Here is a 23,783-nt window from a genome sequence, read left to right on the forward strand (position 1 = left end):
TGATGCTGCAGAGGAAGGTGAAAATGCATCTAGCTAATTATCTGAAAGGTTACATGGGGGAAATTCCTTCCTGTTCACTGCAGGTGATCACTTTATACCCTGGAGCATGAGCACTGATAGTCCTTGTCTAAGCCTCTCAGGTGATTATGCACCCACTCCTGGGCCAGCTCCACTTTCCAAGGTGATGCTCCCTCCCCCCCACCCCAAGACTTCCTCCCCCCAGCCAACACTACTTTCCATCAAGACAGAGTAAACACACAGCTGTATTTTACAGGCACTCAACAATAAAGTTAAGGGCAATATTTGAAGGTAATAATTGTGCTTAGAGGAAGGATAGTCCCATGTGCACATATCACCTCTGAGTGCTGGGAGGGAATTCTCTTCATCCCTCCATCCCTTCATCCCTCAATCCCTCACTGTGCATTACTGAGCAACTAAGAAGGTACGCTATAGGTTATTTTCACCTTCCTTTGAAGCATCAGTTGTTGATACTGCCAGAAGCAGGAAACCAGACATCATAGCCCAATTGTCTGATCTGGCATGGCAAACCCTACGTCCTTCCCCTTTTTGCCCCCATAAATCGTACCCGTAGCATGAAAGGGACCGCCAAACTGGGTATTTGTGTCTGTGACTGCCTGAGGCACACCCACCGCGATCAGCTAGATAGGGGTGCAAATACTCAGGCTTACCCTGACAACTGCATGCATCAAAGTGCAGGCACTAACTTTTGAGCACAGCGTGCGTCAGAGGAAGGGAGATTGCCCTTCTGAAAATGTACCCCACAGTGTCTCTGGCTTACTTCCCAAAGCAACTTGTGTTTATCGAATTGCCAATATTGATTAAATATCAAGACCGTCACTGTACATGGATCCCTGCTGTTTCGTTACACTTTGGTTGATCTTGTTTGGCAAGGTACAGCCACCAATCCAGAGGATAATGAATTACTCTGGGCAGGTAATTCAATTTGCTGACTCAAGTTAAAGGGCCTGGTTTTGATCCACTGGCATTAGTGGAGTTGCTGCTGAGTCACACCAGTGTGAGATCCAAATGAGACACTAGAGCTTTTCCTTACACCTCTGATTGGTTGAGAGGGAAAATAATGGTGTCCAATGGGATTGCAATAATAAATGCACAATTATGTTTCTCACCCGCCCACGTCAGGAGACCTAGACAGTCAACCTGCCAGAGGGAACAATAAGGAAAACTGAGTTTGTTTGCACTCTGCCTCGTTACCAAAGCTCCAATTATTTCAGCATCTCTGGAACATGCTGCGCTGGACTGACCCAGGACAGGCACATTAGGAGGTGCTCTGGGTCAGAACTGCAGAGTGTGTGCAAAGTTACTCAGCACCTGCCTTTAGTAAGAGTGGTTATAATCAGTGCCTTTGGGGGCTCGTGTACCATATTGAAGAGCATGGTCTGAAAGCTCAGACAGAACAAGAATACAATAGAATGCCAATAGGCCCCGCTGACTTTCACCATCACCAGCAGATACCTGAACGTACGTACTGCGGTGCTTTAACACAGAAATCTTCAGCATTCCAGGCTATCACTACAATTCACCTGTCGCTGTTTGTCTACATAACCAGGCAACAAGTATTTCAAGCAAACATGTCCTGGTCGCAGTCCTGCCTGGTTTGCCCACATCTGCTGAGCTCTTCATTTTACCGTATCAAGAGGCTACGGGAGAAAACAAAAGACCAGCAGAAGACCTAGACCAGGTATTGTTTCTGTTCTTTGCAGAAATGTGCGTGTCGGCGGTGGGAAGGGCAGCAGGGAAAAGATTTCCAACGCAGGCCTGAAAAAATAACTAAGGTGCCGTTACCTTTGGTCCATTGGGAATCAAAGCCATCGTCTTGGTCCAGGCCAAGTGCTTGTTGCTTTCAGGGGTGGCTCTAGCCATTTCGCCGCCCCAAGCACAGCGGCACACCGCGGGGGGCACTCTGCTGGTCGCCGGTCCCGCGGCTCCGGTGGACCTCCCGCAGACGTGCCTGCGGATGCTCCACTGAAGCCACGGGATCAGCAGACCCTCCGCAGGCACGCCTGCGGGAGGTCCACCGGAGCTGCCTGCCGCCCTCCCGGTGACCGGCAAAGCGCCCCCCGTGGCATGCCGCCCCAAGCACGCGCTTGGCATGCTGGGGCCTTGAGCCACCCCTGGTTGCTTTGCCCTAAAGGGGAGATGAAGCTGCCCTAATGGTGCAGCTTGGGACTCCCATGCAGCAGGGAATCCCCCAGTGATGTAAAGTTGGCATAAATCCACATCACCTCCTAGATAGCATTCCAAGGTGGGTGGGGATGGGAGCACGCATGACTGGGATCCCTAGAGAACTGCTCCTGCTGACATGACTTAGAGCAGCCCTGGGAGGAGCACAGTTGGTGAGGCCTGGAGAGAGCCCGGCCAGGCAGTGGAAAACAGAAGCAGCTGGTGGAACTTGATAGTTCATAGGTGCATCGATTTTTAAGGTTGGAAGGGACCATCAGATCATGTATTGCGTAACACAGGCCAGAGAATTCGATCGTGTGGAACATTCCGTCTCTGTGGGGCTAGAATAGGTTAAAACCAATCGGAGGCATAACTTGCTGTGGATTTTCATTTAAATGTGACATGTGGCTGGTCTGCGAGGTGTCATCGCTGTGTCTGTGTGCGCAGGAGTGGGTGCCAAGTCTGGCCTGAACAGGACGTGAAAGTGCCTCATCCCCTGCTTTAGGGCCAAGTCCCCGGCATTGTTGAGCTCCTGGATGGCAAACGGGGCCCAGCACCCCTCAGGATTTGCTGACTGCTCCAGGGAATGAATAAACTAATTCTTCTCCTGGCAGCTAAATCAACCTTATTTCCCCCCTCCCTTTCTGTTAATTTGAGGTCTTTACCCAGTGTGGCCTGGAACTTATTCCCACCAGTGTCAGTCTCTTGCAATGCTTTGAAAAACCTCTGTTAACCACACCCTGTTACCCAGGCTCAGAACTATCTGGTCACCTCCATTCTCATGCTTACCCTTGCTCAGCCTCCATCTTCCTTAGAAACCACTCATCTCCGTAATTTTCTCCCTGTGCAAGTAATAAACACCCAGGCAGGAGATTTACTACCCTGCAACCCCCACCCTCCCCTTTTCCACTCTAAGTTGGAAAGGAAGGCAGTGCATAGACTATCTAATTTACCGCTGACCCAGCTCCCCTCTGTCACTCTGCTGCTTATTGTATTCTGCAAATTATTGTATATCTATCTCTATATCTGTATTTTTCCCTGGTAATGCCAAAATCTCCATGGTCATAAAGAAAGGAAACATTGGCGTGCTGTCATAAGCCTTTTCAGGGGAGACTGCTTTCAGTGTGACTCCAGCAGCGTCTCTGCTATTCATCCTGTGGGGGTCAAATTGTAACCTTTCCTGTTATAGAAATTATTGCCAATTCATAGCCAACCATTTCCTGTGGAGCTGCATCTTCGCTGCTTCCCACCTGGATGATAAAACGTGTATTTTGTTTTGCAGGGGGGAGCTACAACTCCCCTTCCCTAGTTGGTCATACAGCTGGTATTGTTTGCAGTGGGAACTGTTTGACGCAGGCTTAGTATGGCTCACTCGGCATTCAGAGCTCCTGAGACTTGCTCTAATACTGTACAGAATCACAGGTCCTCCGCTGCCCCGGGGTGTTATGAGGGCCGGCACTAGGTCAACCTGCAGCTAAACCCCTGCGGTAGCATTTGGATTGTCCCTGAGTTCATTTCTGAACATTTTATGCTGATGTTTACGGATGACGGCCTAATTTACTCCCTTAGTACTTTATATGCTTCGTTCTCTTTCTACTACAGGTCTTCTGCTTTTCATTTACAGGAGGCTTATGAACTTAAAACTCAAATGCACTGCTACAAAACGGGGGATAACTGGCTAGGCCAGGGGTTGGCAACCTTTCATAAGTGGGGTGCCAAGTCTTCATTTATTCACTCGAATTTAAGGTTCGCGTGCCAGTAATACATTTTAATGTTTTTTAGAAGGTCTCTCTCTATAAGTCTATATATTATATAACTAAATGACTGTTGTATGTAAAGTAAACAAGGTTTTCAAAATGTTTAAGAAGTTTCATTTAAAATTACATTAAAATGCTGATCTTACACTGCCGGCCTGCTCAGCTTGCTGCCAGCCTGGGGTTCTGTTCACCTAGGCCGACAGCGGGCTGAGCGGGCCAGCGGCCGGGACCCCAGCTGGCAAGGGGCCGGCAGCCAGAACCTCAGACTGGCAGTGGGCTGAGTGGGGCAGGGGGCTGGGACCCCAGACCAGCAGCGGGCTGAGTGGAGCCAGCAGCCGGGACCGGAGACCAGCAGCGGGCTGAGCCCGCTGCTGCTCTGGGGTTCTGTCCGGTGGGGTGGCTGGGTATGTGTGAGGAGTGCAGGAGTCAGGGCAGGGCGTGTGGGGGGGCTGGGTATGTGTGGGGAGTGCAGGAGTCAGGGCAGGGGGTGTGAGGGGGCTGGGTATGTGTGGGGAGTGCAGGAGTCAGGGCAGGGTGTGGGGGGCTGGGTATGTGTGAGGAGTGCAGGAGTCAGGGCAGGGCGTGTGGGGGGGCTGGGTATGTGTGGGGAGTGCAGGAGTCAGGGCAGGGTGTGGGGGGGCTGGATATGTGTGGGGAGTGCAGGAGTTAGGGCAGGGCGTGTGGGGTGGCTGGGTATGTGTGGGGAGTGCAGGAGTCAGGGCAGGGTGTGGGGTGGCTGGGTATGTGTGAGGAGTGCAGGAGTCAGGGCAGGGCGTGTGGGGGGGCTGGGTATGTGTGGGGAGTGCAGGAGTCCGGGCAGGGGGTGTGTGGTGGCGGGGTGTGTGTGGGGAGTGCAGGAGCCAGGGCAGGGTGTGGGGGGGCTGGGTATGTGTGGGGAGTGCAGGAGTCAGGGCAGGGTGTGGGGTGGCTGGGTATGTGTGAGGAGTGCAGGAGTCAGGGCAGGGTGTGGGGGGGCTGGGTATGTGTGGGGAGTGCAGGAGTCAGGGCAGGGTGTGGGGGGGCTGGGTATGTGTGAGGAGTGCAGGAGTCAGGGCAGGGCGTGTGGGGTGGCTGGGTATGTGTGAGGAGTGCAGGAGTCAGGGCAGAGTGTGGGGGGGCTGGGTATGTGTGAGGAGTGCAGGAGTAGGGCAGGGCGTGTGGGGTGGCTGGGTATGTGTGGGGAGTGCAGGAGTCAGGGCAGGGTGTGGGGGGCTGGGTATGTGTGAGGAGTGCAGGAGTTAGGGCAGGGTGTGGGGGGGCTGGGTATGTGTGAGGAGTGCAGGAGTCAGGGCAGAGGATGTGGGGGGGCTGGGTATGTGTGGGGAGTGCAGGAGTCAGGGCAGGGTGTGGGGGGCTGGGTTAGGGTGGGGAGTGCAGGAGTCTGGGCAGGGGGTGTGAGGGGGCTGGGTATGTGTGAGGAGTGCAGGAGTCAGGGCAGGGTGTGGGGGGCTGGGTATGTGTGAGGAGTGCAGGAGTCAGGGCAGGGTGTGGGGGGCTGGGTATGTGTGAGGAGTGCAGGAGTCAGGGCAGGGTGTGGGGGGGCTGGGTATGTGTGAGGAGTGCAGGAGTCAGGGCAGGGTGTGGGGGGGCTGGGTATGTGTGAGGAGTGCAGGAGTCAGGGCAGCGTGTGTGAAGAGGGTGCAGGAGTCAGGGCAGAGGACTGGGGGCGTGTGAGGGGGGTGCAGGAGTCAGGGCATTGTGGGGGGCTGGGTATATGTAGGAGGTGCCATAGTCAGAACTGGGGTCATGGGAGGTGCAGGGGGCTGAGGTGTGAGGGGGGTGCAGGGGTCAGGGCAGAGGGCTGGGGGGTGGGCTGGGATCGGGGGGTTCTCCCAGCCCCCTGCCCTGAGCAGCTCATGGCCGGGGGCTGGAGGGATATGCCCTGATTTCACCCCCCTTCCCCTAGGCCCCACTCCTGCCTCTTCTCCACCTCCTTCCCGGTCTGAGCAGCGAGGGGGCTGGGGCTCCTCTTGTCCCCTCCCTCTCCAGGGCCATCGGCGGCAGGGAGGGAGAGGAGGCAGGGCACGTAGCACGCTGGGGGAAGAGAACGGGGAGGGGGAAGCGAACAGGGAGGGGGAAGCTTGGCTGTTGGCGGAACCTGCCCTACAGAAGCAGCAGGCAGGGCCAAGCTTGCTTCTGCCCCCTGCCCCCAGCAGAGAGAGCGGTAGGCGGGAGAGGGAGAAGAGCCGGCTGGGCCGGGCAGAATTTTTAATGGCACGCTGCTGCCTGCCGCGGTCCCGGCCATCGGCCCCGTTCAGCCCACTGCCGGGGTTCGTCAGCAGGCTGAGCGGGGCCAGCGGCGGCCACAGCGTGCCATTAAAAATCGGCTCGCGTGCCGTCTTTGGCACGCGTGCCATAGGTTGTCAACTCCTGGGCTAGGCGATAGTACTGCTGGAAAGGATCTGGGGGTTATAGTGGATCGCAAATTGAATATGAGGCACCAATGTGACGCAGCTGCTGAAAAGGCTAAGATCATTCTGGGTTGTATTAAAGGAGTGTTGTGTGTAAGACATGGGAGGTGATTGTTGTGCTCTACTTGGCCCCGGTGAGGCCTCAGCTGGAGTACTGTGTCCAGTTCTGGGTGCCAGCCTTTAAGAAAGATGTGGAGAAATTGGAGAGAGTCCAGAGGAGAGCAGCAAAATTTATGAAAGGTTTAGAAAACCTGATGTCGCCTTTTATCTTCTTTCAAGTGAATTTTGTAATGTTGGATTACACCGTCGTGGGTTCGGCTCTGGTGGCTACAGTTCCAAGCTCAGCAGAGTGAAAGTCACCTCTGCTACTTATTTCAGATTTAGAATCTCTAGAAACACATAAAGACCAAGGATAGTGACCACGCAGACATTTACAAGTACAAGGTCTAGTCTGTTTTACAAGTTTTATTCAAGTTACAATTAAAGTTATGATTACCCAAGCATACAGAAATTCTGTAAAGCCTATGCACAAGTTATACATATAGTCATACTCACATCTTAATGATATTCTTAAGCTCTAATGGTTGCCTTCCCAATTGATCATCAGTAGAGGGATGGTTCCTGCTGGAGTTTTCTCTCAGGAGCTCAATTTTCCTAATCTGGACACCCTCTTTTTATAATGTGATTCTGACTACATCTCATTAGCATTTATGCCCATAGCGCACCTTGGGGTTAGGGCAAGTGTTTGAAAAATGTGACTACTGGGTATCTTGTAAGCAGAAAATTATTCTTACTGTGAAAAATTAGCAGTATCCCCCAATGGTACATCTTTTCCCGTAATCTTGTGGCATAGGGTCATTCTTTGTTCACTTATGTCAAGCATTAAGTCTATGTTCTAGTATGGCTAAGCTAAAATCTTACAGGCCTCAGCCTGGAGGCTTTGCATGTCATCCCTACTTACTTAGATACCTAATACCTAATTATCCCTGGTAACTACTGATCAATCTTATACTTCTATAATCCTACAATTTAAACTCTATTTAGCATACAGTGATTATATATGACATAATATGTTAGTTAATCATAGCCTCACACAATAAAGGGACAATAAACTAAAATCATCGGCTACACTGACCTCTGTGGAAAGGTTAATAAAACTGGGCATGTTTAGTCTGGAGAAAAGAAGACCGAGGAGGGACCTGATAACAGTCTTCAAGTAGGTTAGGGGCTGTTATAAAGAGGACGGGGATCTGCAGCAAGGGAGGTTTAGGTTCAATATTTGGAAAAAAGTTTCTGACTAGAAGGATAGTTAAGCACTGGAATAGGCTTTCAAGGGAAGCCGTGGCATTCTCATCATTAGACAGCATTTGTCAGGGATGGTACTTGGTCCTGCGTCAATGCAGGGCACTGGACTGGATGACCAGGTCCTTTCCAGTCCTACCTATCTACGATTCTGTGAATCTTGTAAAGCCTGGTGGGTGGGTGTGTGTGTGTGTGTGTGTGTGTGTGTGTGTGAGAGAGAGAGAGAGAGAGAGAGAGAGAGAGAGAGAAAGAGAGACAGCACTTTCTATTTGTTTCTTCAAAGGAGCTCTCTGAACTCTGAAGTAATGTAGGATCAAATTTAAATGTGATTTAAACACAAGGATTTACAAAAACCAACGGAAACAGAAAAGTTTTCATGAATAATTTAATAAAAAGAGTTTCTAAAGGGAGGATTTAAATGCATTCATTTATTAACTATTTTGTTGTTATGTTAGCACCCAGAGGCTCCAGTCAAGATCAGGGTCCCATTGTGTTAGGTGCTGTACAGACACAGAGTGAGAGACAGTCCTTGCCCTGAAGAGCTTACAATCTAACGAGACAGGACAGAAAGGGGTGGGGTTCAAGACACGAATGTTCCTGTTCAGGAACAGCACCTCCCTCAGTTCACAGGAACTGGAAAATGATTCTCATTCTAAACAAAGTGAAACTGACCAGGCCAATTGCAGTGTCTAAGCTTAATGAAATGCAACAAGCAAACAGCATACATTCACACCTGCCAAGCCTCACGCCTATGATCCTCCCCTGGCAACATCCAGCAGGTTGTAGGAACTGCACCCCCTGGCTGCTGGTGACCACTGAGCTCATGAACAGAGCAGGAAACTCTCTCCTGTGATCTCAATGTCCAGCTGCTGGTGCCCAGGTAGTGTGCAGGAGGAGAAAGCAGCCTGACTTGAACACGTGAAGTACAGGGGCAGGCCGAGATGACAGAGCTGCTGGGGAGGAAGGGAAAGGGCATTAGGAGGAGAGACGCCTTGTGGACCATATGATTCTTGACAGAGACAATATGTCTCTTCTCCGGCTTCCCCTAAGAATGGTGCATTTGTCACTTATGTTCTTGCTGGAACCGCACATTTAGACGTTGGATTTTTTCTGTACATACAGTACCATGGTTGTCATGGGTTTTTGCAGATTATATTTATTGACATAAACTGCATTCATTATATTCCCTGAGGAGGAGAATTTCTCTTTAAATCAGTCTGATTGCTCATGACAGCTAAAAAAAGGGGCTAGGGGCTTTTTCTCAATATGTAGTTCTCTAGATTAAAATCTTAATAGTCAATGAATGATGCTTTCAAGGATCTCAAGTTATTTAGGCCATTTCTGCTAGCTCTAATTGTTGGGGGGCTTATTCCTTCACCCTCTCACTTCCCTGGTCCTTCTGGCATGAACAGGGAGCAACAATACCCAAAGTCCGAAGGTGCAAACAATTCAGTGTTTATTGGGGTGAACTTCCAGCAAGCATGATTCCAGTTTCCTTCCTTAGTGTCTCCCTTCCCAGCTCTGACATCACAGAGCCTTGCCTGTGTCCCTGTTCCCATTCCCCCCCTTAGCAAAACATGATCCCAATTCCCCCACCCCCAGTCCCTGTTCCCATTCCCCCCTTTCTTCCTGATTGACTGCAGACTATATAGTAAAACTTGAGTTCTGCTTAGCTATACCTTAACCAATCATTTTACTGAAATGTAACTAACCAATCCTAACATATTGTAACATGATTATTTAACCAATTATATCCCACCACCTTAATTGGTTTACACCCAACAAAATTAATTATACAGCAGACAGAAACAATCACAGACCCAGACAGAGATTATACAGACAAACAATAGGGAAGTGGAGACTACAGGGATAGAACAATACAGAAATGAGGATTTCACATCCCAGCTATTGATAAGTGAGTTCTTGCCAGACAGGATGCTATCAAACTAAGTTTCCTTTTACATCTTCCAGGCTCTTCCCTTTCTCTGGAGGCGACAGGAATATCAGGACAGGATTGTATTCCTAACAGCCCAATAGCACCTTATTTCAATGTGACTAGTTTGGAATGTGAGGATGTGACCATACACTTCCCAGCTTATGGCTGCCTTTGCTGCTTAGCAGAAGGCCTTAGCCTAAGAACCAGGCCTCAGACTGTCACAGTAAGAGAAGGCCCTTACACCGGCAGACAGTGATTTTGATTCTTTCTTTTATACCTCTATTACAGGCTAAGTGATAAGAATACACCTAAATTCTTTAAGTATAGGCCTTTGGAGACAGGCTTGAATATCTATATCCTAACACTAATCAGTACAGGGTTGTGTCCTTCAGCATAATAACTCTGAGAATTGACACCTTTTCATCCCACAGGATCCCCAAAGCACTTTACATGTGGTCACGTCATTCACCACGGAAATGCAGCTGCTCCTCCGTGGACACTCGGCTGACTTCTATAATTGTGTTGGGTGACAGCTTACCCAGTATGAACTACCAGGAATAATTTACACTCCCGGAGCGTTGCTGTGTGATTTACAATTTGTCAGGCCACCACTAGTAAGGCTCTACTGTTTCTGCAAATCACAACAAAAGGAAAAAAATGCCCTGGGACTCTCAGCATGCCGTGCGTGTCATTATGTCACATACCGTGGACATATATCATAGAGGCGGCGGGTGTAAAATTCAGACCCACCTGCTTCAAAAGCACTTGCGCTGAGGGAGAATCACTAATTAACTGTTTCAGACAGGCGGAGTAATTTAGGAGCACAAGTCCCATTGAAAGTAAGACACACTGGTGAGCAGTTCTGATTCGGTTTAGCAGAGGGTAGTGACAGACACAGCATATGGCCTATTACAGTAGATGGTCTCTAAATGGGTAAAGTTTTTTGCAGTTTTGGTTATCTTCACATTGTGTTATCATGGAACTTGGAGTCAAACACAGGAACGATTCCTGGTACTTAGTCAAGTGAATTGGGGGCAGACGCTTTAGGGGCACTGGGCAGCGCTGGAGAGATGTTTGCATACCTAGCAAGGGTTTTAGTGTTTGCCACAACCTCTTTTGTTTCTCCACTTGCATTTGGGCTGCAGAGCTTGTCAAATTATGGTACAAAATCAGAATCTAAAATGAGCCCTTGTCGTGAGCTGGGTACAGATATTCCATGACATGAGCACCAGTCACCACCAATGTTCCCCCTAATTTTTTACATCCCTGTGCAGAATGAATTTTGTTATGGAGGTGACGTGTGCCGGGGGTGAGGCTGAGGGGTTCGGAGTGTGGGAGGGGGCTCAGGGCTGGAATAGAGGGGTGGGAGGGTGAGGGCACTGGCTGGGGATGCGGGCTCTGGGGTGGGGCTGGGGATGAGGGGTTGGGGTGCAGTCTGCCCCGGGGCTGCAGCGGGGAGAGAGGATTTCCGCCATTCCTCTCTCGCCACAGCAGCCCAGGGCTGGGGGAGAGGTGCCTCTCATTGGCCATGGCAGCTGTGGGGCTGGGGCCGGGGAGAGGCCCTTCTCGCCAGCCGCAGCAGCTCTGGAGCCGAGTCTGAGGGGAGAGGTGCCTCACCCAAGCTGCAGCAGCTCCGGAGCCGGGGGAGAGGCACATTTCACCAGCCACGGCAGCTCTGGAGTTGGGGCCGGGGGGGAAGCCCTTCTCGCCAGCTGCAGCAGCTTTGGAGTTGGGTCTGGGGGAGAGGCACCTCTCTCTGGCCGCAGCAGCTCCGGAGCCGGGGGAGAAGCACTTCTCGCCGGCCGCAGCAGCTCCGGAGCCAGGGGAGAGACGCGTCTCGCCAGCCACGGCATCTCTGGGGCTGGGGGAAAGGTGCTTCTCCCCGGCCGCAGCAGTGCTGGGGCTGGGGCGCTTCTTGCCAGCTGCAGCAGCTCTGGGGCAGGGAGGGGAAGTGCCTCTCCCCCCTGCACACTGGTGCTGCCCTTGATAGCCTGCTGCACAGATGCGCAGCTTAGCGGGAACTTAGGTCAACACTGCAGGTGACAGGGGATCCCTGACAATGACAATGCCAGCGTACAATCTGCAGCCAAGCCGGATCAACATGTTGCAGCTGTGTCTGGTCTCATACAGCTAAAGAGATGGAAGATGGGATGGATGACAGAATAGCCAATGTGCAATAATGAATTGGCCAGTGCTGCACGCTCCACCTGGGAAACAAAGGAGAGTGAGGGGGGTGCCGACAGCCAGCTCTTACCATGTGTGTGTTTCCTGTGCTCCTTCCCGCTAATCCATTTCCAGTTCTACCTCATCTCCATGGCAGAGGGCCCTTTTCCATCTGTGACTATTCTTTATCTGCCTCCTAATTTTCCATCTCCTCCTAATAGATTTCTCAGCACAATATCAGGTGCTATTTGCAATATGCGCCTGCTTACACATTAATCATATTCCAAACGTGCCCATCCTGACAGTGTCCAGGCAGCAAGGGCTTGATTTTCAGAGGCGCTGATCATTGGCAAATCAAAATCAGTCCCCACACACAGAATTAAAGATCCACATTAACTGCAGTCTACACGGATGCTTGTCAGGGACTCGCTTGCACACACATCTGTGCTGGCAGCCCTGAGGACACTCAGAGATGTTTGCACTCACTTTTTGAAATATATGGCCATGCAATGCACCAGAAGTGCCTTTAAAATGACTTTATCCTTCCATGCTCCTTGAGCAGCTACTGTTGCAGAGAGGTGGGGTTTTTTTCTCTTCTCTTCAGGGTCACTTGTCTGTGCAAAATGATGACAAGTTGTTTTTCAGCCTGGGTGAAAGGAGACTTGTGTGCCCTAGAGATGAATCTCAACTTTACCCTCTTGCCATAATGCCCAGACATCTCTCAAGATCCCCTACTGCCCCTGTGAACACCAGCCTCTCTCTTTTTCCCAGGCTCAACTTTTGCCCGTGTGTCAAGAACATCCTATGATTTTCAAGTTCGCCTCTTGTCCTAGTGTATTTTTCCATCCGAGGTTCAGCTGTTGTATTAGTGTTCAGGACCGCTCACGTTCACCTAGGACCACTGATGGCCTGCGTTGTCCCAGTGCAACAGTACAGTATCTCTTGGGATCATCTCTGTTGTGTTGTCAAGGCAGCAATTGATATTAATAATACCTGGCACTTACATCACATCTTTCATTAAGGAATCTCAAAGCAATTTTCAAAGCCTCATAACACCCCATGTAAATTAACCCCGTATGATTACTCTCATGTCAGTGATGGGGAAAGTGAGATCCAGAAACACAACGCGACCCAGCCCAAGTTGCAGAAAGTCTGTAGCAGAGCTGAAAGCAGATCCCTGTTGTCTTAACTCCCACACCACTCTACTAAGCACTAAACCAAATCCCTTCCCACCAACGTTTATATTTAATTCTTTCTTTAGTTGTTTACTGATTCATCCATTGAACTGGAAAAGTGGGAACAAGTCACATGCTATGTACTAGTTGCAAATCCTGCACAAAATCTATGTAAACGTTCAGCTCCTCGGCTCATGTAAATCGGTGTAAGCTCCACTGACATTAAAGGGGCTGTGCCAGTTTACACCAGTTGAGGATGTAACTACAGATTCTTGATACCCAGTGTTTAGATCTATGTGTAGAAACATGCCCTTTTAGAGTCTCGTGGTGCAGTTTGCTGCTGCACAGAGTTCTCACCCAGGCCTCGCTCTAGGAAAGTCCAAGAGAAGCCAAATTAATGTTGTTGTTTTTTCTGTGGGTAAATTGGAATCTCTTTTTTCACCACCTGCCTTTTTATTATTATTCATTTTATGGTCTTTGATGAAAGAATGATTTCTTTTACGGAATTATCTTTGCCCATCATGCTTAATTCTGCAAATGAAGCAGATAAAGTCAATGAGGCTCAATTAAGAACCCAAATGAATTCTGAACGCTAATTATTTTTGGAGGGGAGATTCCTGAAGATGAATTAGAAGTTCGTTATTTTGAGACGCTTCACCTTCAGTTTAGTTAGCTATGTATCCTAAGGGCAAAGGATGTAGAAGGATTTTTTTTAGGCCTATCATTTCCCCTAATAAGGATATGTATGTTAAACTGGTCAGAAAAGAGTAGGCCTCTCTGAACTAGCACAGTCGCTTTGAAGTTGCCTCACCTACCTTTCCAGCAAAACACATCCCTAGCACTGTTCCACCTGTAACCCCCAAAGAGATTACATAGATTCCTGGAGCTCTGTCTGCTGGCAGCTCAGGGAGGAGGAGCCAAGGCAAACTCAGAGTCTGCCCAGCAACCAATAGGGAGTGGAGATGCCCCTCCCAGGGAGTTGAGGAGAGGGAGAAGCCATTAGGAGGAGAGGCTGGAGCCAGCCAGGAAAAAGGCCAAACTGGCTGTGTGGGGAGCTGGTGAGTCCCAGGCCTGCAAGCAGGGTTCCCCCTGAGAACTGGCCTCTAGGGACCTGACACCAGATTCCCCAGCTGGGTTTTCCTTCCTCACGGATTATTCCCAATTGTTATGTTTGCTGAGAAATTTCCCCAGCCAGGCTGGGTTCGCCTCCAGCTCTCCTGGTGAGACCAGTCCCCACATGGTCAGCGCTGCTAGTCCAGGGCTGATTCCTGCCTGAGGAGGATCCCTGCCAGCGGACAGCAGCCCCTGAAATCGTCCAGCGTCAGCCTCAACCCTGAAGATCATTTGTGGAGTTCGTGAGTGCCTTGTCTTTAGTTAGTTAGTCAGGGTATTTGTTTTGGGGACCCTCTACTCCCTGAACTGTGTCCTCAAGCCAGGGAGTGAGGGTTTGAGGATTTTATAATTTACCGCTTATTACACCAGTGGAGGGATTCACCACCTCCTCCCACTTGTGGGTCTTTTGGGCTGTACTGAACCCAGTCAGCCACACTGCTACACCTCTGCAGAGAATTGTATAGGTCATCCAGGGCCCCAGCAAAGTACGCGTACCAACAGGACACCAGTTTTGCATTTGTTACATCCAGACACGGGTATTTTAAGTGTGGGCACCGGTGACCCTAAAAATAGTGTTTCCCCTGTTATGTTGTATTTGTTGCCTGTTTAATATAATTGTTGTGTTGAATATATTTTTATGTGTTGTGCTATTTCTTGGAAGTCTCCAACTATCTGGCAAATAAGTGGGGATTCCTCTGTAGTTAGAATTTTCCGCCCAAGCTGCCCTGGTGACTCTGCCAGGAAGGAGCGAGGGGGGTGGAGGCACCGCCAACTAATTTCATAACCAAAATAGATTCACCCTACTGAGTGGGTGGCGGGATCCAAAAGAACCCAGACCTGTCCATCAGAACCTGTAAGTAGATTGCCAGTAAAGGAGGTAATCAGGTGGAGGGGGCGCTACACACCCAGGAGATACAAAAGAGGACACAAGACCCCCGATGTGATTCCCACTGAAATCAAAAGAGTCTTTCCATTGACTTCATTGGGAATTGGCTTAAACCTCAAATGTGGAATTTCCTTGAAAGCACAATGGGTTGAAATCCAGGTCAACCACTGCTTGAGTCTGGAGCTACGCCCAGATTAGCTACGCCCATCTGACCCATCAGGACAAGATGTTAGTGCTTTATTCTGTACAAAAGCAAGAAACCCCCATTTGCCAAACCCAGGGCCAGCTTTGGATACCTTTGCTCCCACAGAGCAATAGTGTACTCCAGAAGTCCCACTGAGTCTATACAAGGAGTAAAGTACTACTCGGAGCCCTCTGAGTAGGGCTACCAGAATCTATGAAGAGGTGCCCAGTTCTAATTGAGGTTATTGCTGTTGCTTCATGCTATGAATCTCTTGCTTCTTCTAGCCTTGCATTAGGCCCCAAATACTGGCTCTTAAAATCTGGATATTTCCATATCCTTAATTATTTTAGTCATTTGTAGAAGCTTCTAAAATGTATTGGTTATCATTTCTCCCTTCCTCTGACCCCTGTGCAGGTGGAATTACTTAGGGAACCTGGTTTTACATACATGAAAAACAGCGGCAATAAAAAACCAAAAACTTTCTAAAATATTTCTAAATGAGTTCCCCTCTCCCTCAATTATAAGCGAGCTGGGTAATGGACTCGGATGTCTAATGCCGATGAGAACCGAGCCTCCATATTGCTCAGATGGCTTTGAATTCCTCGGAGTGTATCAGATGTCCTTATCCTTCTCCATATTATTCAGCGCTCCCTGGAAAGAGCTACGAACAGGAAACCTTTTACAGAGCATAAAAGCAAGTTTTATTGGTCCTGCAAAACCCAGGAGCTGGGTTACATATTCTTCAGTGCCACCAACTGGCATTTTCCCTATTAACTAACTGTTTACATATGGACATCTCTCATTTACCCAGCATTCCTGGAACATAGATGATTTCTTAAGACTCGCCTTTGCTGCAATGCCTGCAAAGCCCAGCCTGCTGTTGAGGGCTAAGGGGGGTGATGAGCTGTGACTGTCCCTTTCTCCTCCCTTCCTCTCCTCTTTACTCCTGCTAACTCCCTCATTCCTGCCATCCCTGTCCATCCTACCTCCAGGGCCGGCTCCAGGCACCAGCTCAGCAAACAGGTGCTTGGGGAAGCCAAGGGGAAGGGGCGGCACGTTGGGCTCTTCAGCGGCAATTCGGCGGCGGGTCCCTCGGTCCCTCTTGGAGGGAAGGACCTGCCGCCGAATTGCGCCGAAGAAGAAAGCAGCGCGATGGATAGGGATTGTCTTCTGAGTATGTCTCTGAGTGTGTCTGCACTGCATCTGGGAGGCGTGGTTCCCAGCACGGACACACAGATTCAAGCTAGCGCACTAACAATACCAATGTGGAGGCTGTAGCATGGGAAGAGGCTCAGGCTAACCACCTGAACTCAGACCACAGGTGCTTTCATGCTGCCTCAGTGAGTACAGTGGACTTGTTATGCACTGAAACCAAAAACAGAGCCGTGCCTGCTTCAAAAAAGAGGGATGTCCTTGGGACAGATGCCGGGTCTCCGTGCTTCCCTTCCCCCTCTGTGTTTGGAAGGTGGACAACAAAGATGTTCCGTAAGATCACACTGCCCTAGGCAATGCTCTATCAGTCTCCAGCTCCGATCTGCACCGCGGGATGGGCCAGAACAAAAACCAGGGCAGGCAGCAATAGTTGAGGAATCAAAGCCAACACCTGCAGGATCCACAAATCAAAAGTCTGGCTAAGAAAGCCTCTGTTCCGGTGACCTCTGGATGCCCATGGAAGCAATTATCATCACTGTGGTTGTAAGTCCAGGAAAAGAGGTTGTGCTTGGCTGCTCACATCCCTTGTGTGCCGTGAGGCTTTCACAACAGCCCTGGACTCATAACGCTTTGCCTGTTCTGCAGGAAGAGGGCTGCTTTTATACAGGAATTGAGTGTTATCCAGCGTGCGCAGCAGGACAAATGGGATTTTAATGCTTCTGGACTGTGCTTGTGCTGGGCAAACACTCTGGGGCACTCTCATATCCGGGGCATTCTCATACCTGAGCTATCCGTGCTGATCAGCCATAGTGGTTGCACATTACATGTGTCTTTAGCTGGATTGAGACTTGCACAATTCCCACCTGCACCACTTCCCTTCCCACTCAGCGCTGCTGGGTGCGCTGCACCAGAACTAACGTAACAGGCTGGTTATGCTATTTGCTGCGGCTTGCATGAAAACGACACCACGGTCAATCTCTGCCTAGGCCCTGGGCTCAAATTGCAAACGACAAAGAACACCCTTACAAGGATATGAAGAGGGCTACTAGGTCACACCTGGGGCTAGTTGGAGCTTGGCCGATGGTATGTCTGTTACTGCCACAAGCCATTAAGGCCCATGATTTTAGATCATTTCCATCAATATCTGTCCCTGGGGGATGTGGTGTCCCTTGTAGCTGCCAGGCTCTGAGTGCTAGCCTGCTTGAGTGCTTAAAGACCGGTGTAGCTTGTGCTCCATTCGTGTACCGGGGTGCATCTCCTGTCTAACCACGCTGTTCAGAGCTAAGCAATTCAATCACATCCACAGCATCGGCAGCTGAATCTTGACAAGCTAATGTTATTTATTCTTCCTCTCGAGAGAAATATATTTACGACACGTTCTGGTACCACTAACAAGATTTAAAAAGCATAAATGAGATAGATTTTTAAAAATAAAAGGCCCATCGTCAGTTGTTGCCAAATATATATTGGATCAAGGGCACCGATTCAAGTGAGCAGTGGCCAAAATGAAATGAAGGATCCAACGGTATTGACAAAAATCATGAAGAATGTTAAAAAAACCCCAAAACTGATCAATCTCTGACCATGATGAGTGATAGTCAAAGAACACCTAACCGCATCTCCGTAGCTTTACTGAAATAGCCTAACTTGAGAAAAATCAGGAACACAACAAAGATGGTCTAAAAATGATGGGTATTTCCCTGACAATTTTTGGTTAGTCTTTGAAAAGGAATAAAGATGTATTTAAAGCAAATTAGATTAAATAGTGGGCACAAGTGTATAGCCCTTCCTGAATTTCACTTGGCTGTAAAAACCCCACACTGTCCTGTTGGGTTATTTTCAAGTTTTCCAACCACCTCTCCCCCAAAACACCCCATCCTCCACTAATCTTGTGCATGTTAATAAAGTGGAAAATTGTTCACCACCCTGAGAACTGATAGGATGGATGAAATAACTGGAGAAACTGAGGCTGTAAGTATCCAAACAGAACATGCTGCAAAAGTCTATACATCATTTACATCAGGGATTGGCAGCCTTTCAGAAGTGGTGTGCCGAGTCTGCATTTATTCACTCTAATTTAAGGTTTCGCGTGCCAGTCATACATTTTAATGTTTTTAGAAGGTCTCTTTCTATAAGTCTATAATATATAACAAAACTATTGTTGTATGTAAAGTAAATAAGGTTTTTAAAATGTTTAAGAAGCTTCATTTAAAATTAAATTAAAATGCAGAGCCCCCTGGACTGGTGGCCAGGACCCGGGCAGTGTGAGTACCACTGAAAATCAGCTCACGTGCTGTCTTTGGCATGCGTGCTGTAGGTTGCCTACATGTTTGATACTTTCATCCTCTCTGCCCTGTCTGTGATTAGACACTTTGTGGCATTGTCTAATCACTTATTATGGATATGAAAAGCGCCTAACAAGATGTGGCCCTGATCTCAGTTGAGAGCCTTCAGGAACTACTGGAATACAAACAGTAATAATATATTCTAGAAAAAGAGTTAATGTGTACATCATCAAGAGTATCATGAAAAGAAAAACCTGCCTCGCTGTGGTTCAGGAAAGCAATCTTCAAATAGAGTTCACGCCAAAGCCTGATTCCCCTGCTGTACAGGCATTGATCCTGGATGGGCTCCATGCCAGCAGAGTGGTGCTCAAATCCTGAAGTAGTATCTGTTCTCTGCCTTGTTCCTGAAGTGTGAGGAACCCGTATCTGGTGGATCTCCAGGTTGATTCATAACTGCTGAAGTTAAAAGGGACTATCATGAAGCTCTAGTCTGACCTCCTGCATAGCATAGACCATTACATTTGACCCACTGGTTTTTATCTTTTCCTTTTTTTTTTAGCTTTGCATGTGCGGATACTGCAGGGCATTCATTTGCTAGTCTTGGGTTGGTACTGCAAACACTTAAGTACATGAGTACTATTACTCACGTGAGCAGTCTCTTTGATGTCAATGGGATTACCTCTATGAGTAAGGTTACTCATGTAACTAGTTGGTATCAGTAGCTACTAGTAGCACATAAATATCTGTACTGTCCTGACAGCTGTACCCATCTGCTGTTCCTTTTTTCTTTAGAAGGTACAGTGAATCTCTATTGACTCGCACATTGAACATACTTTTTCTCTGTAAAATTGCTGCTTTGTAGATGGCTATGATTTCTCTATAGCCATGACCACATACAATTGACTAACTTTTTTTCCCCCGTTTCTTCCAGATTTCAGAAGTATTGATCCACAAACTGAACCAAAACTTGGTACAGTTTGAGTTGAAACCTGGGGTTCGAGTCCTGGTCCATGCGGCCCATTTATCAGCAGGTCAGTGTTCACCCCCTCAAAGTCTTGCCCATTGTTGAGTAGTAAAATCTACTGTAAGTCCCTTGCTAGCAGCACAGTAGGATCTACCAGCCATCATACTTGAAATACTTTATATTTGTAGTAAGCATTCATAACTCCGGTGAAGGCGCATACATTACAGTGCTACACAAGCCTACATTTATTCATCATACCCCCAAGTTTTATTAGTGATTAGTGACAGCTAGTGCAACTGCATGCAATATCTCTCTGGGGACCGTGTTGTATTAAGTGTATGAATGATTGATGCATCACTGTATGCCAGGGACTGTGTGCAACTCCGGGGGGGATGAAGGTTGCCACAGCTCGGCCAGGAACTAAGAACACCTTGGGGGTGATTCAGGAGAATCACTCCAGTTATAAACACTTCCAGAGAGGTACCATCCACTGGGGAGACTTGCATATGCTGGCTGAAACTGGATTTCCCGAAGACCAACAAAGGCTGCGTTTAAACTGACTCAGGGCCTTCTTTCTGATCCAGAACATGGACAGGACCAGCAAATGGACAGTGCTGACTGGGTTGAAAAGGAAGCAGGGAAATAATTCTGGTGGCCAGATGAGATGTTGATCAGAAAAAGCCAGAGTTAGAGAAGGGTGGGAAGCCTGGAATTGATTCAGGGAATCTAGCACCAGAGTCAAAACCTCAAACTGAAGAGATCCAGGGAGGTGTCATGCTGGTAGGCCCCTGGAAACCTATCCTCTCCACACAGCTTTCCCAATAGACGTCCATCCAAATGTGCACTATTCTTGCTATTTTGAATTTTGTTTTAGACCTTAAAAGCCACCTAGAGTAGGACTGTGATCTATCGATAGGGCGCTGGGCATATATGCATACAGCCCTGTAGCAATAGCACTCTAGCAATTCTGGTGGGCTTTTGTCCCTTGGCTGGATGACCCTGAGATGAGGACAGTACCACCGAAATCATTCACACTTGTGACCTGAGCCAGGTCTGAAGGCTGATAGCCACAAGTGAAAGCCTCAGGGTGCTCCCGCAACTGCACCAGCTAGTCCTCTGTAATACCAGTCACCCATCTGCAGTACTGTAAATCAGCTGTAACGATGCTTTGGATTGGTGGCGTACGTGTACGTCCACACAGCGGCTCCTTCGTGCTTGTATCGGAGCCTCAGTGGTATTGTCAACACTCACTCTGCCTGAATGTTCAGCTCTGCCTTGCACACACATTGCTCCTCATGCAGATGAATAATGACCACTGGCGGTCTCAGCATTTTTGCACCTGTGGCTCTGTTGCTTAGGCCTAACCAGGAGATGGATTAATTTGTGGTGATTCTGGACAACAGGCTGCAGCCCATTCATCACATTCATTCCTACGTCTCAGCCAAAAACAAAACAAAACAACCCACAGATGTGAGGCAAACTAAAATATACCAATATTCTGTGCCCAGCAGTAGAAGGGCTGTTGGTAACCCGGCTCTAATCCCAGGATTCTAACAAGAACGTTGAGCGACACTGAACTTAACTAGTCAGAGAGCCACTTTGTCATCACCCAGAGCTGCAGATCCACAAAGGAATGAGACAAGCTCAGAAGACAAAAGGTGTTAATAATTAAGTATTATTTAATAATGATGCTTATCCTTCATGAGAGTGATTTTCCTGAAGCCAGAACATCAAAGCGGAATGTTTCACTTAGCCTTATTTAGATAGCGGCCGAAACAGAGATTTCTCTGTATTTTATCTGGCTGAGTGTGACTGCTCTGTGTGTGTGTGCGTGTGTGCGCACGAGTTGTGTTTCAGAGTATGTGCATAAGCATGCGCTAGCGTGGTTGTGTGTATTTGAGCAACTGCCGCACATGTGTTTGTCGCCTCTGTTTATTGTGTATGTCTGCTGGATGCAAATGAGCACACGACTTTCTGTAGCTGTTGTATGTAATCATTTGTGTATGTTGTGTGTCTGGTCTGACTACAGTGTGACTGCTTTATTTATGTAACAGTGTGCATGTGATTGCGTGTCTGCATGACTCTGTGTCTGTGCGTGCGTGCGTGCCCGCCCATGCACATGTGCCTCTGTTTTGTGTGTGCATATATGAGTGACTGTGTGTGTCCGTCACTCTGATTTGGTGTAATTTGTCATTTATTCTCGGAGTAGCCATCACATCAGCGTCAGGATGCTGTGTGTTGTCTTACACCCACATCATGTAAGGGGTGTTATCAAGAGTTGCCTGAGGTTTGAGGGAGAGGCACTGAGAGTACGCACCTTTATTTTCTTGTACCTATATGCTTCCATCCCATGGAAAACTCACCGGATGGGGGATGTTAGACGGTGGGGAGAGAGAGAAGGGAGAGGAGAGTGTACAAAGGGGGAAAGGGAGGAAGGCAGAGGTTAGGAATGGGGAAAGGTGTCCTACATCACTCCCACCGCCCTTCTTAGAGCATAGGGGGTGGAAGGAGTGACCACCATCAAAGAGCAGAGATGCCAAGGCTCCGTCAGAGTGGGAAAGCCAGGATCCATCCAAATAATGAACACAACTGAGCACATAGCACCAGATCAACACATTATTTTGGCTGCAGATATTTTTTACTCCTATAGAATACAGCTGGCACTTCCCTTTTCAATCACTCTGGTGTCCAATACAAATCAGCAGCCTATTCGTGTGGATCTGTATGTCACGGTTGACCAGAACTCTATAGCAGAGGTTCTCAAACTGGGGGTCGGAACCCCTCAGGGGGTCGCAAGGTTATTACGTCGGGGGGTCGCAAGCTGTCAACCTCCACCCCAAACCCCATTTTGCCTCCAGCATTTATAATGGTGTTAAATATATTTAAAAGTGTTTTTAATTTATAAGGGGAGTTGCACTCAGAGACTTGCTATGTGAAAGGGGTCACCAGTGAAAACAGTTTGAGCCACTGCTCTGTAGGAAGCCATAGGAATAGCTACACAACTAACAACCGATTGCCTCTAGAAGGTGATCCTTACACCTGATGGGGATATGCCCTGGAGAGACCACGGAGCGGTGGGTAGACAGATATCACTACAAAGGTACATGGCTAGGGGTGGTGGACGCACAGTATCTGTTTAAAGAGTTATTTCCAGTCCATGCTGTGTGGCTATTCTAAAGATCTCCTCTCTTGTAGTTCCCCTGGTGGACCTCACGCCTAGTCACAGTGGTTCGGCCATGCTGATGCTGCTATCTGTGGTGTTTGTGGGATTAGCCGTTTTTGTAATTTACAAGTTCAAAAGGTACGACCTCCCCCTCCCCCGCCCCCCGTTGTCTACGGACTCAGGTCTAACAAGTATGACGTGACGTGATCCATAGCGTACACAGCAATGATGGTTTCTGTTAATGTTTTAGGAAGATTCCGGGCATTAATGTTTATGCACAGATGCAGAATGAGAAAGATCAAGAGATGGTCAGTCCAGTCAGTCAAAGGGAAAGCATGCCTAATGTCCCTCAAAGTGAACTGATGAGCCCTGAGCAACTAGTAGATGAGAAGTTGGATACCCGGCCCATAGGTAAATAACTTCCAGCAGCCAACCGCTGGTTAGATTCTGAATTCTAATTGGCTAGACTTATTCCGAACCTTCCCACCACCCTTCCCCTCTACTGCTGTGTTAACATCTCTCAAAGCCACCAAGCTAACTCCTCCTCCCCTCCACCTCCCTATGATGAAAAGGAAATTTAACAACCTGAGTCTTTGGCCATGTAGTGTTCTGTGTAGTCCTCTCTCCTCCCGAAAAACTCTGTAATCGTGTCATCGCTAACATGTGCTGTCAGAGAAATGTCATCGCGTTTCTGGCACCTATGTAATTTTGGGGTAAGCACTAGATTGAACGCATAAAAGGAGGTCCCCTTTTTCCGGTACATGGGGGCAGAAGGGCGACTCGGTAAGTACAGCTTAACAGCTCAACCTGAAATGACATGTCTGGTGCCATGGCACATGAGCTACTCCTAACGGCCGGGCAAACCATGAAATCACCAAGCCGGCCTCTTGGGGAGCAGAGCAAAATATGGATCTCCGTATTGGACAGCAGGGTTCGCCGTCAAGCAGACTTCTCTCAGAGGGGGAATAAACAGCAGTGATTGTTGACTGGTGATGTTGGGAATGTACAAACAGGCTTTAGTTAGAACCATAATAAACACAGGAGGACTATCCATCTCTCAGTTACTCTGGTGCAATCCCTATTAACTTCA

The 23,783-nt window shown here is 48.6% G+C and overlaps 1 protein-coding gene across 1 annotated transcript in view; it reads left to right on the forward strand.

Moving 5' to 3' along the window:
* SORCS1 (sortilin related VPS10 domain containing receptor 1) overlaps positions 1-23,783 on the forward strand; it is a 430,514-nt gene that overhangs the window by 401,576 nt on the left and 5,155 nt on the right. Inside the window, exons 24-27 of the mRNA XM_045024608.1 lie at positions 1,589-1,720; positions 19,498-19,597; positions 22,726-22,831; positions 22,944-23,104. Coding sequence (XP_044880543.1) covers positions 1,589-1,720; positions 19,498-19,597; positions 22,726-22,831; positions 22,944-23,104 — 499 coding nt within the window. The remainder of the gene's footprint in view (positions 1-1,588; positions 1,721-19,497; positions 19,598-22,725; positions 22,832-22,943; positions 23,105-23,783) is intronic.

The sequence above is a fragment of the Mauremys mutica genome, chromosome 7 (assembly GCF_020497125.1).
Source record: "Mauremys mutica isolate MM-2020 ecotype Southern chromosome 7, ASM2049712v1, whole genome shotgun sequence".
Lineage (NCBI taxonomy): Eukaryota > Metazoa > Chordata > Testudines > Geoemydidae > Mauremys > Mauremys mutica.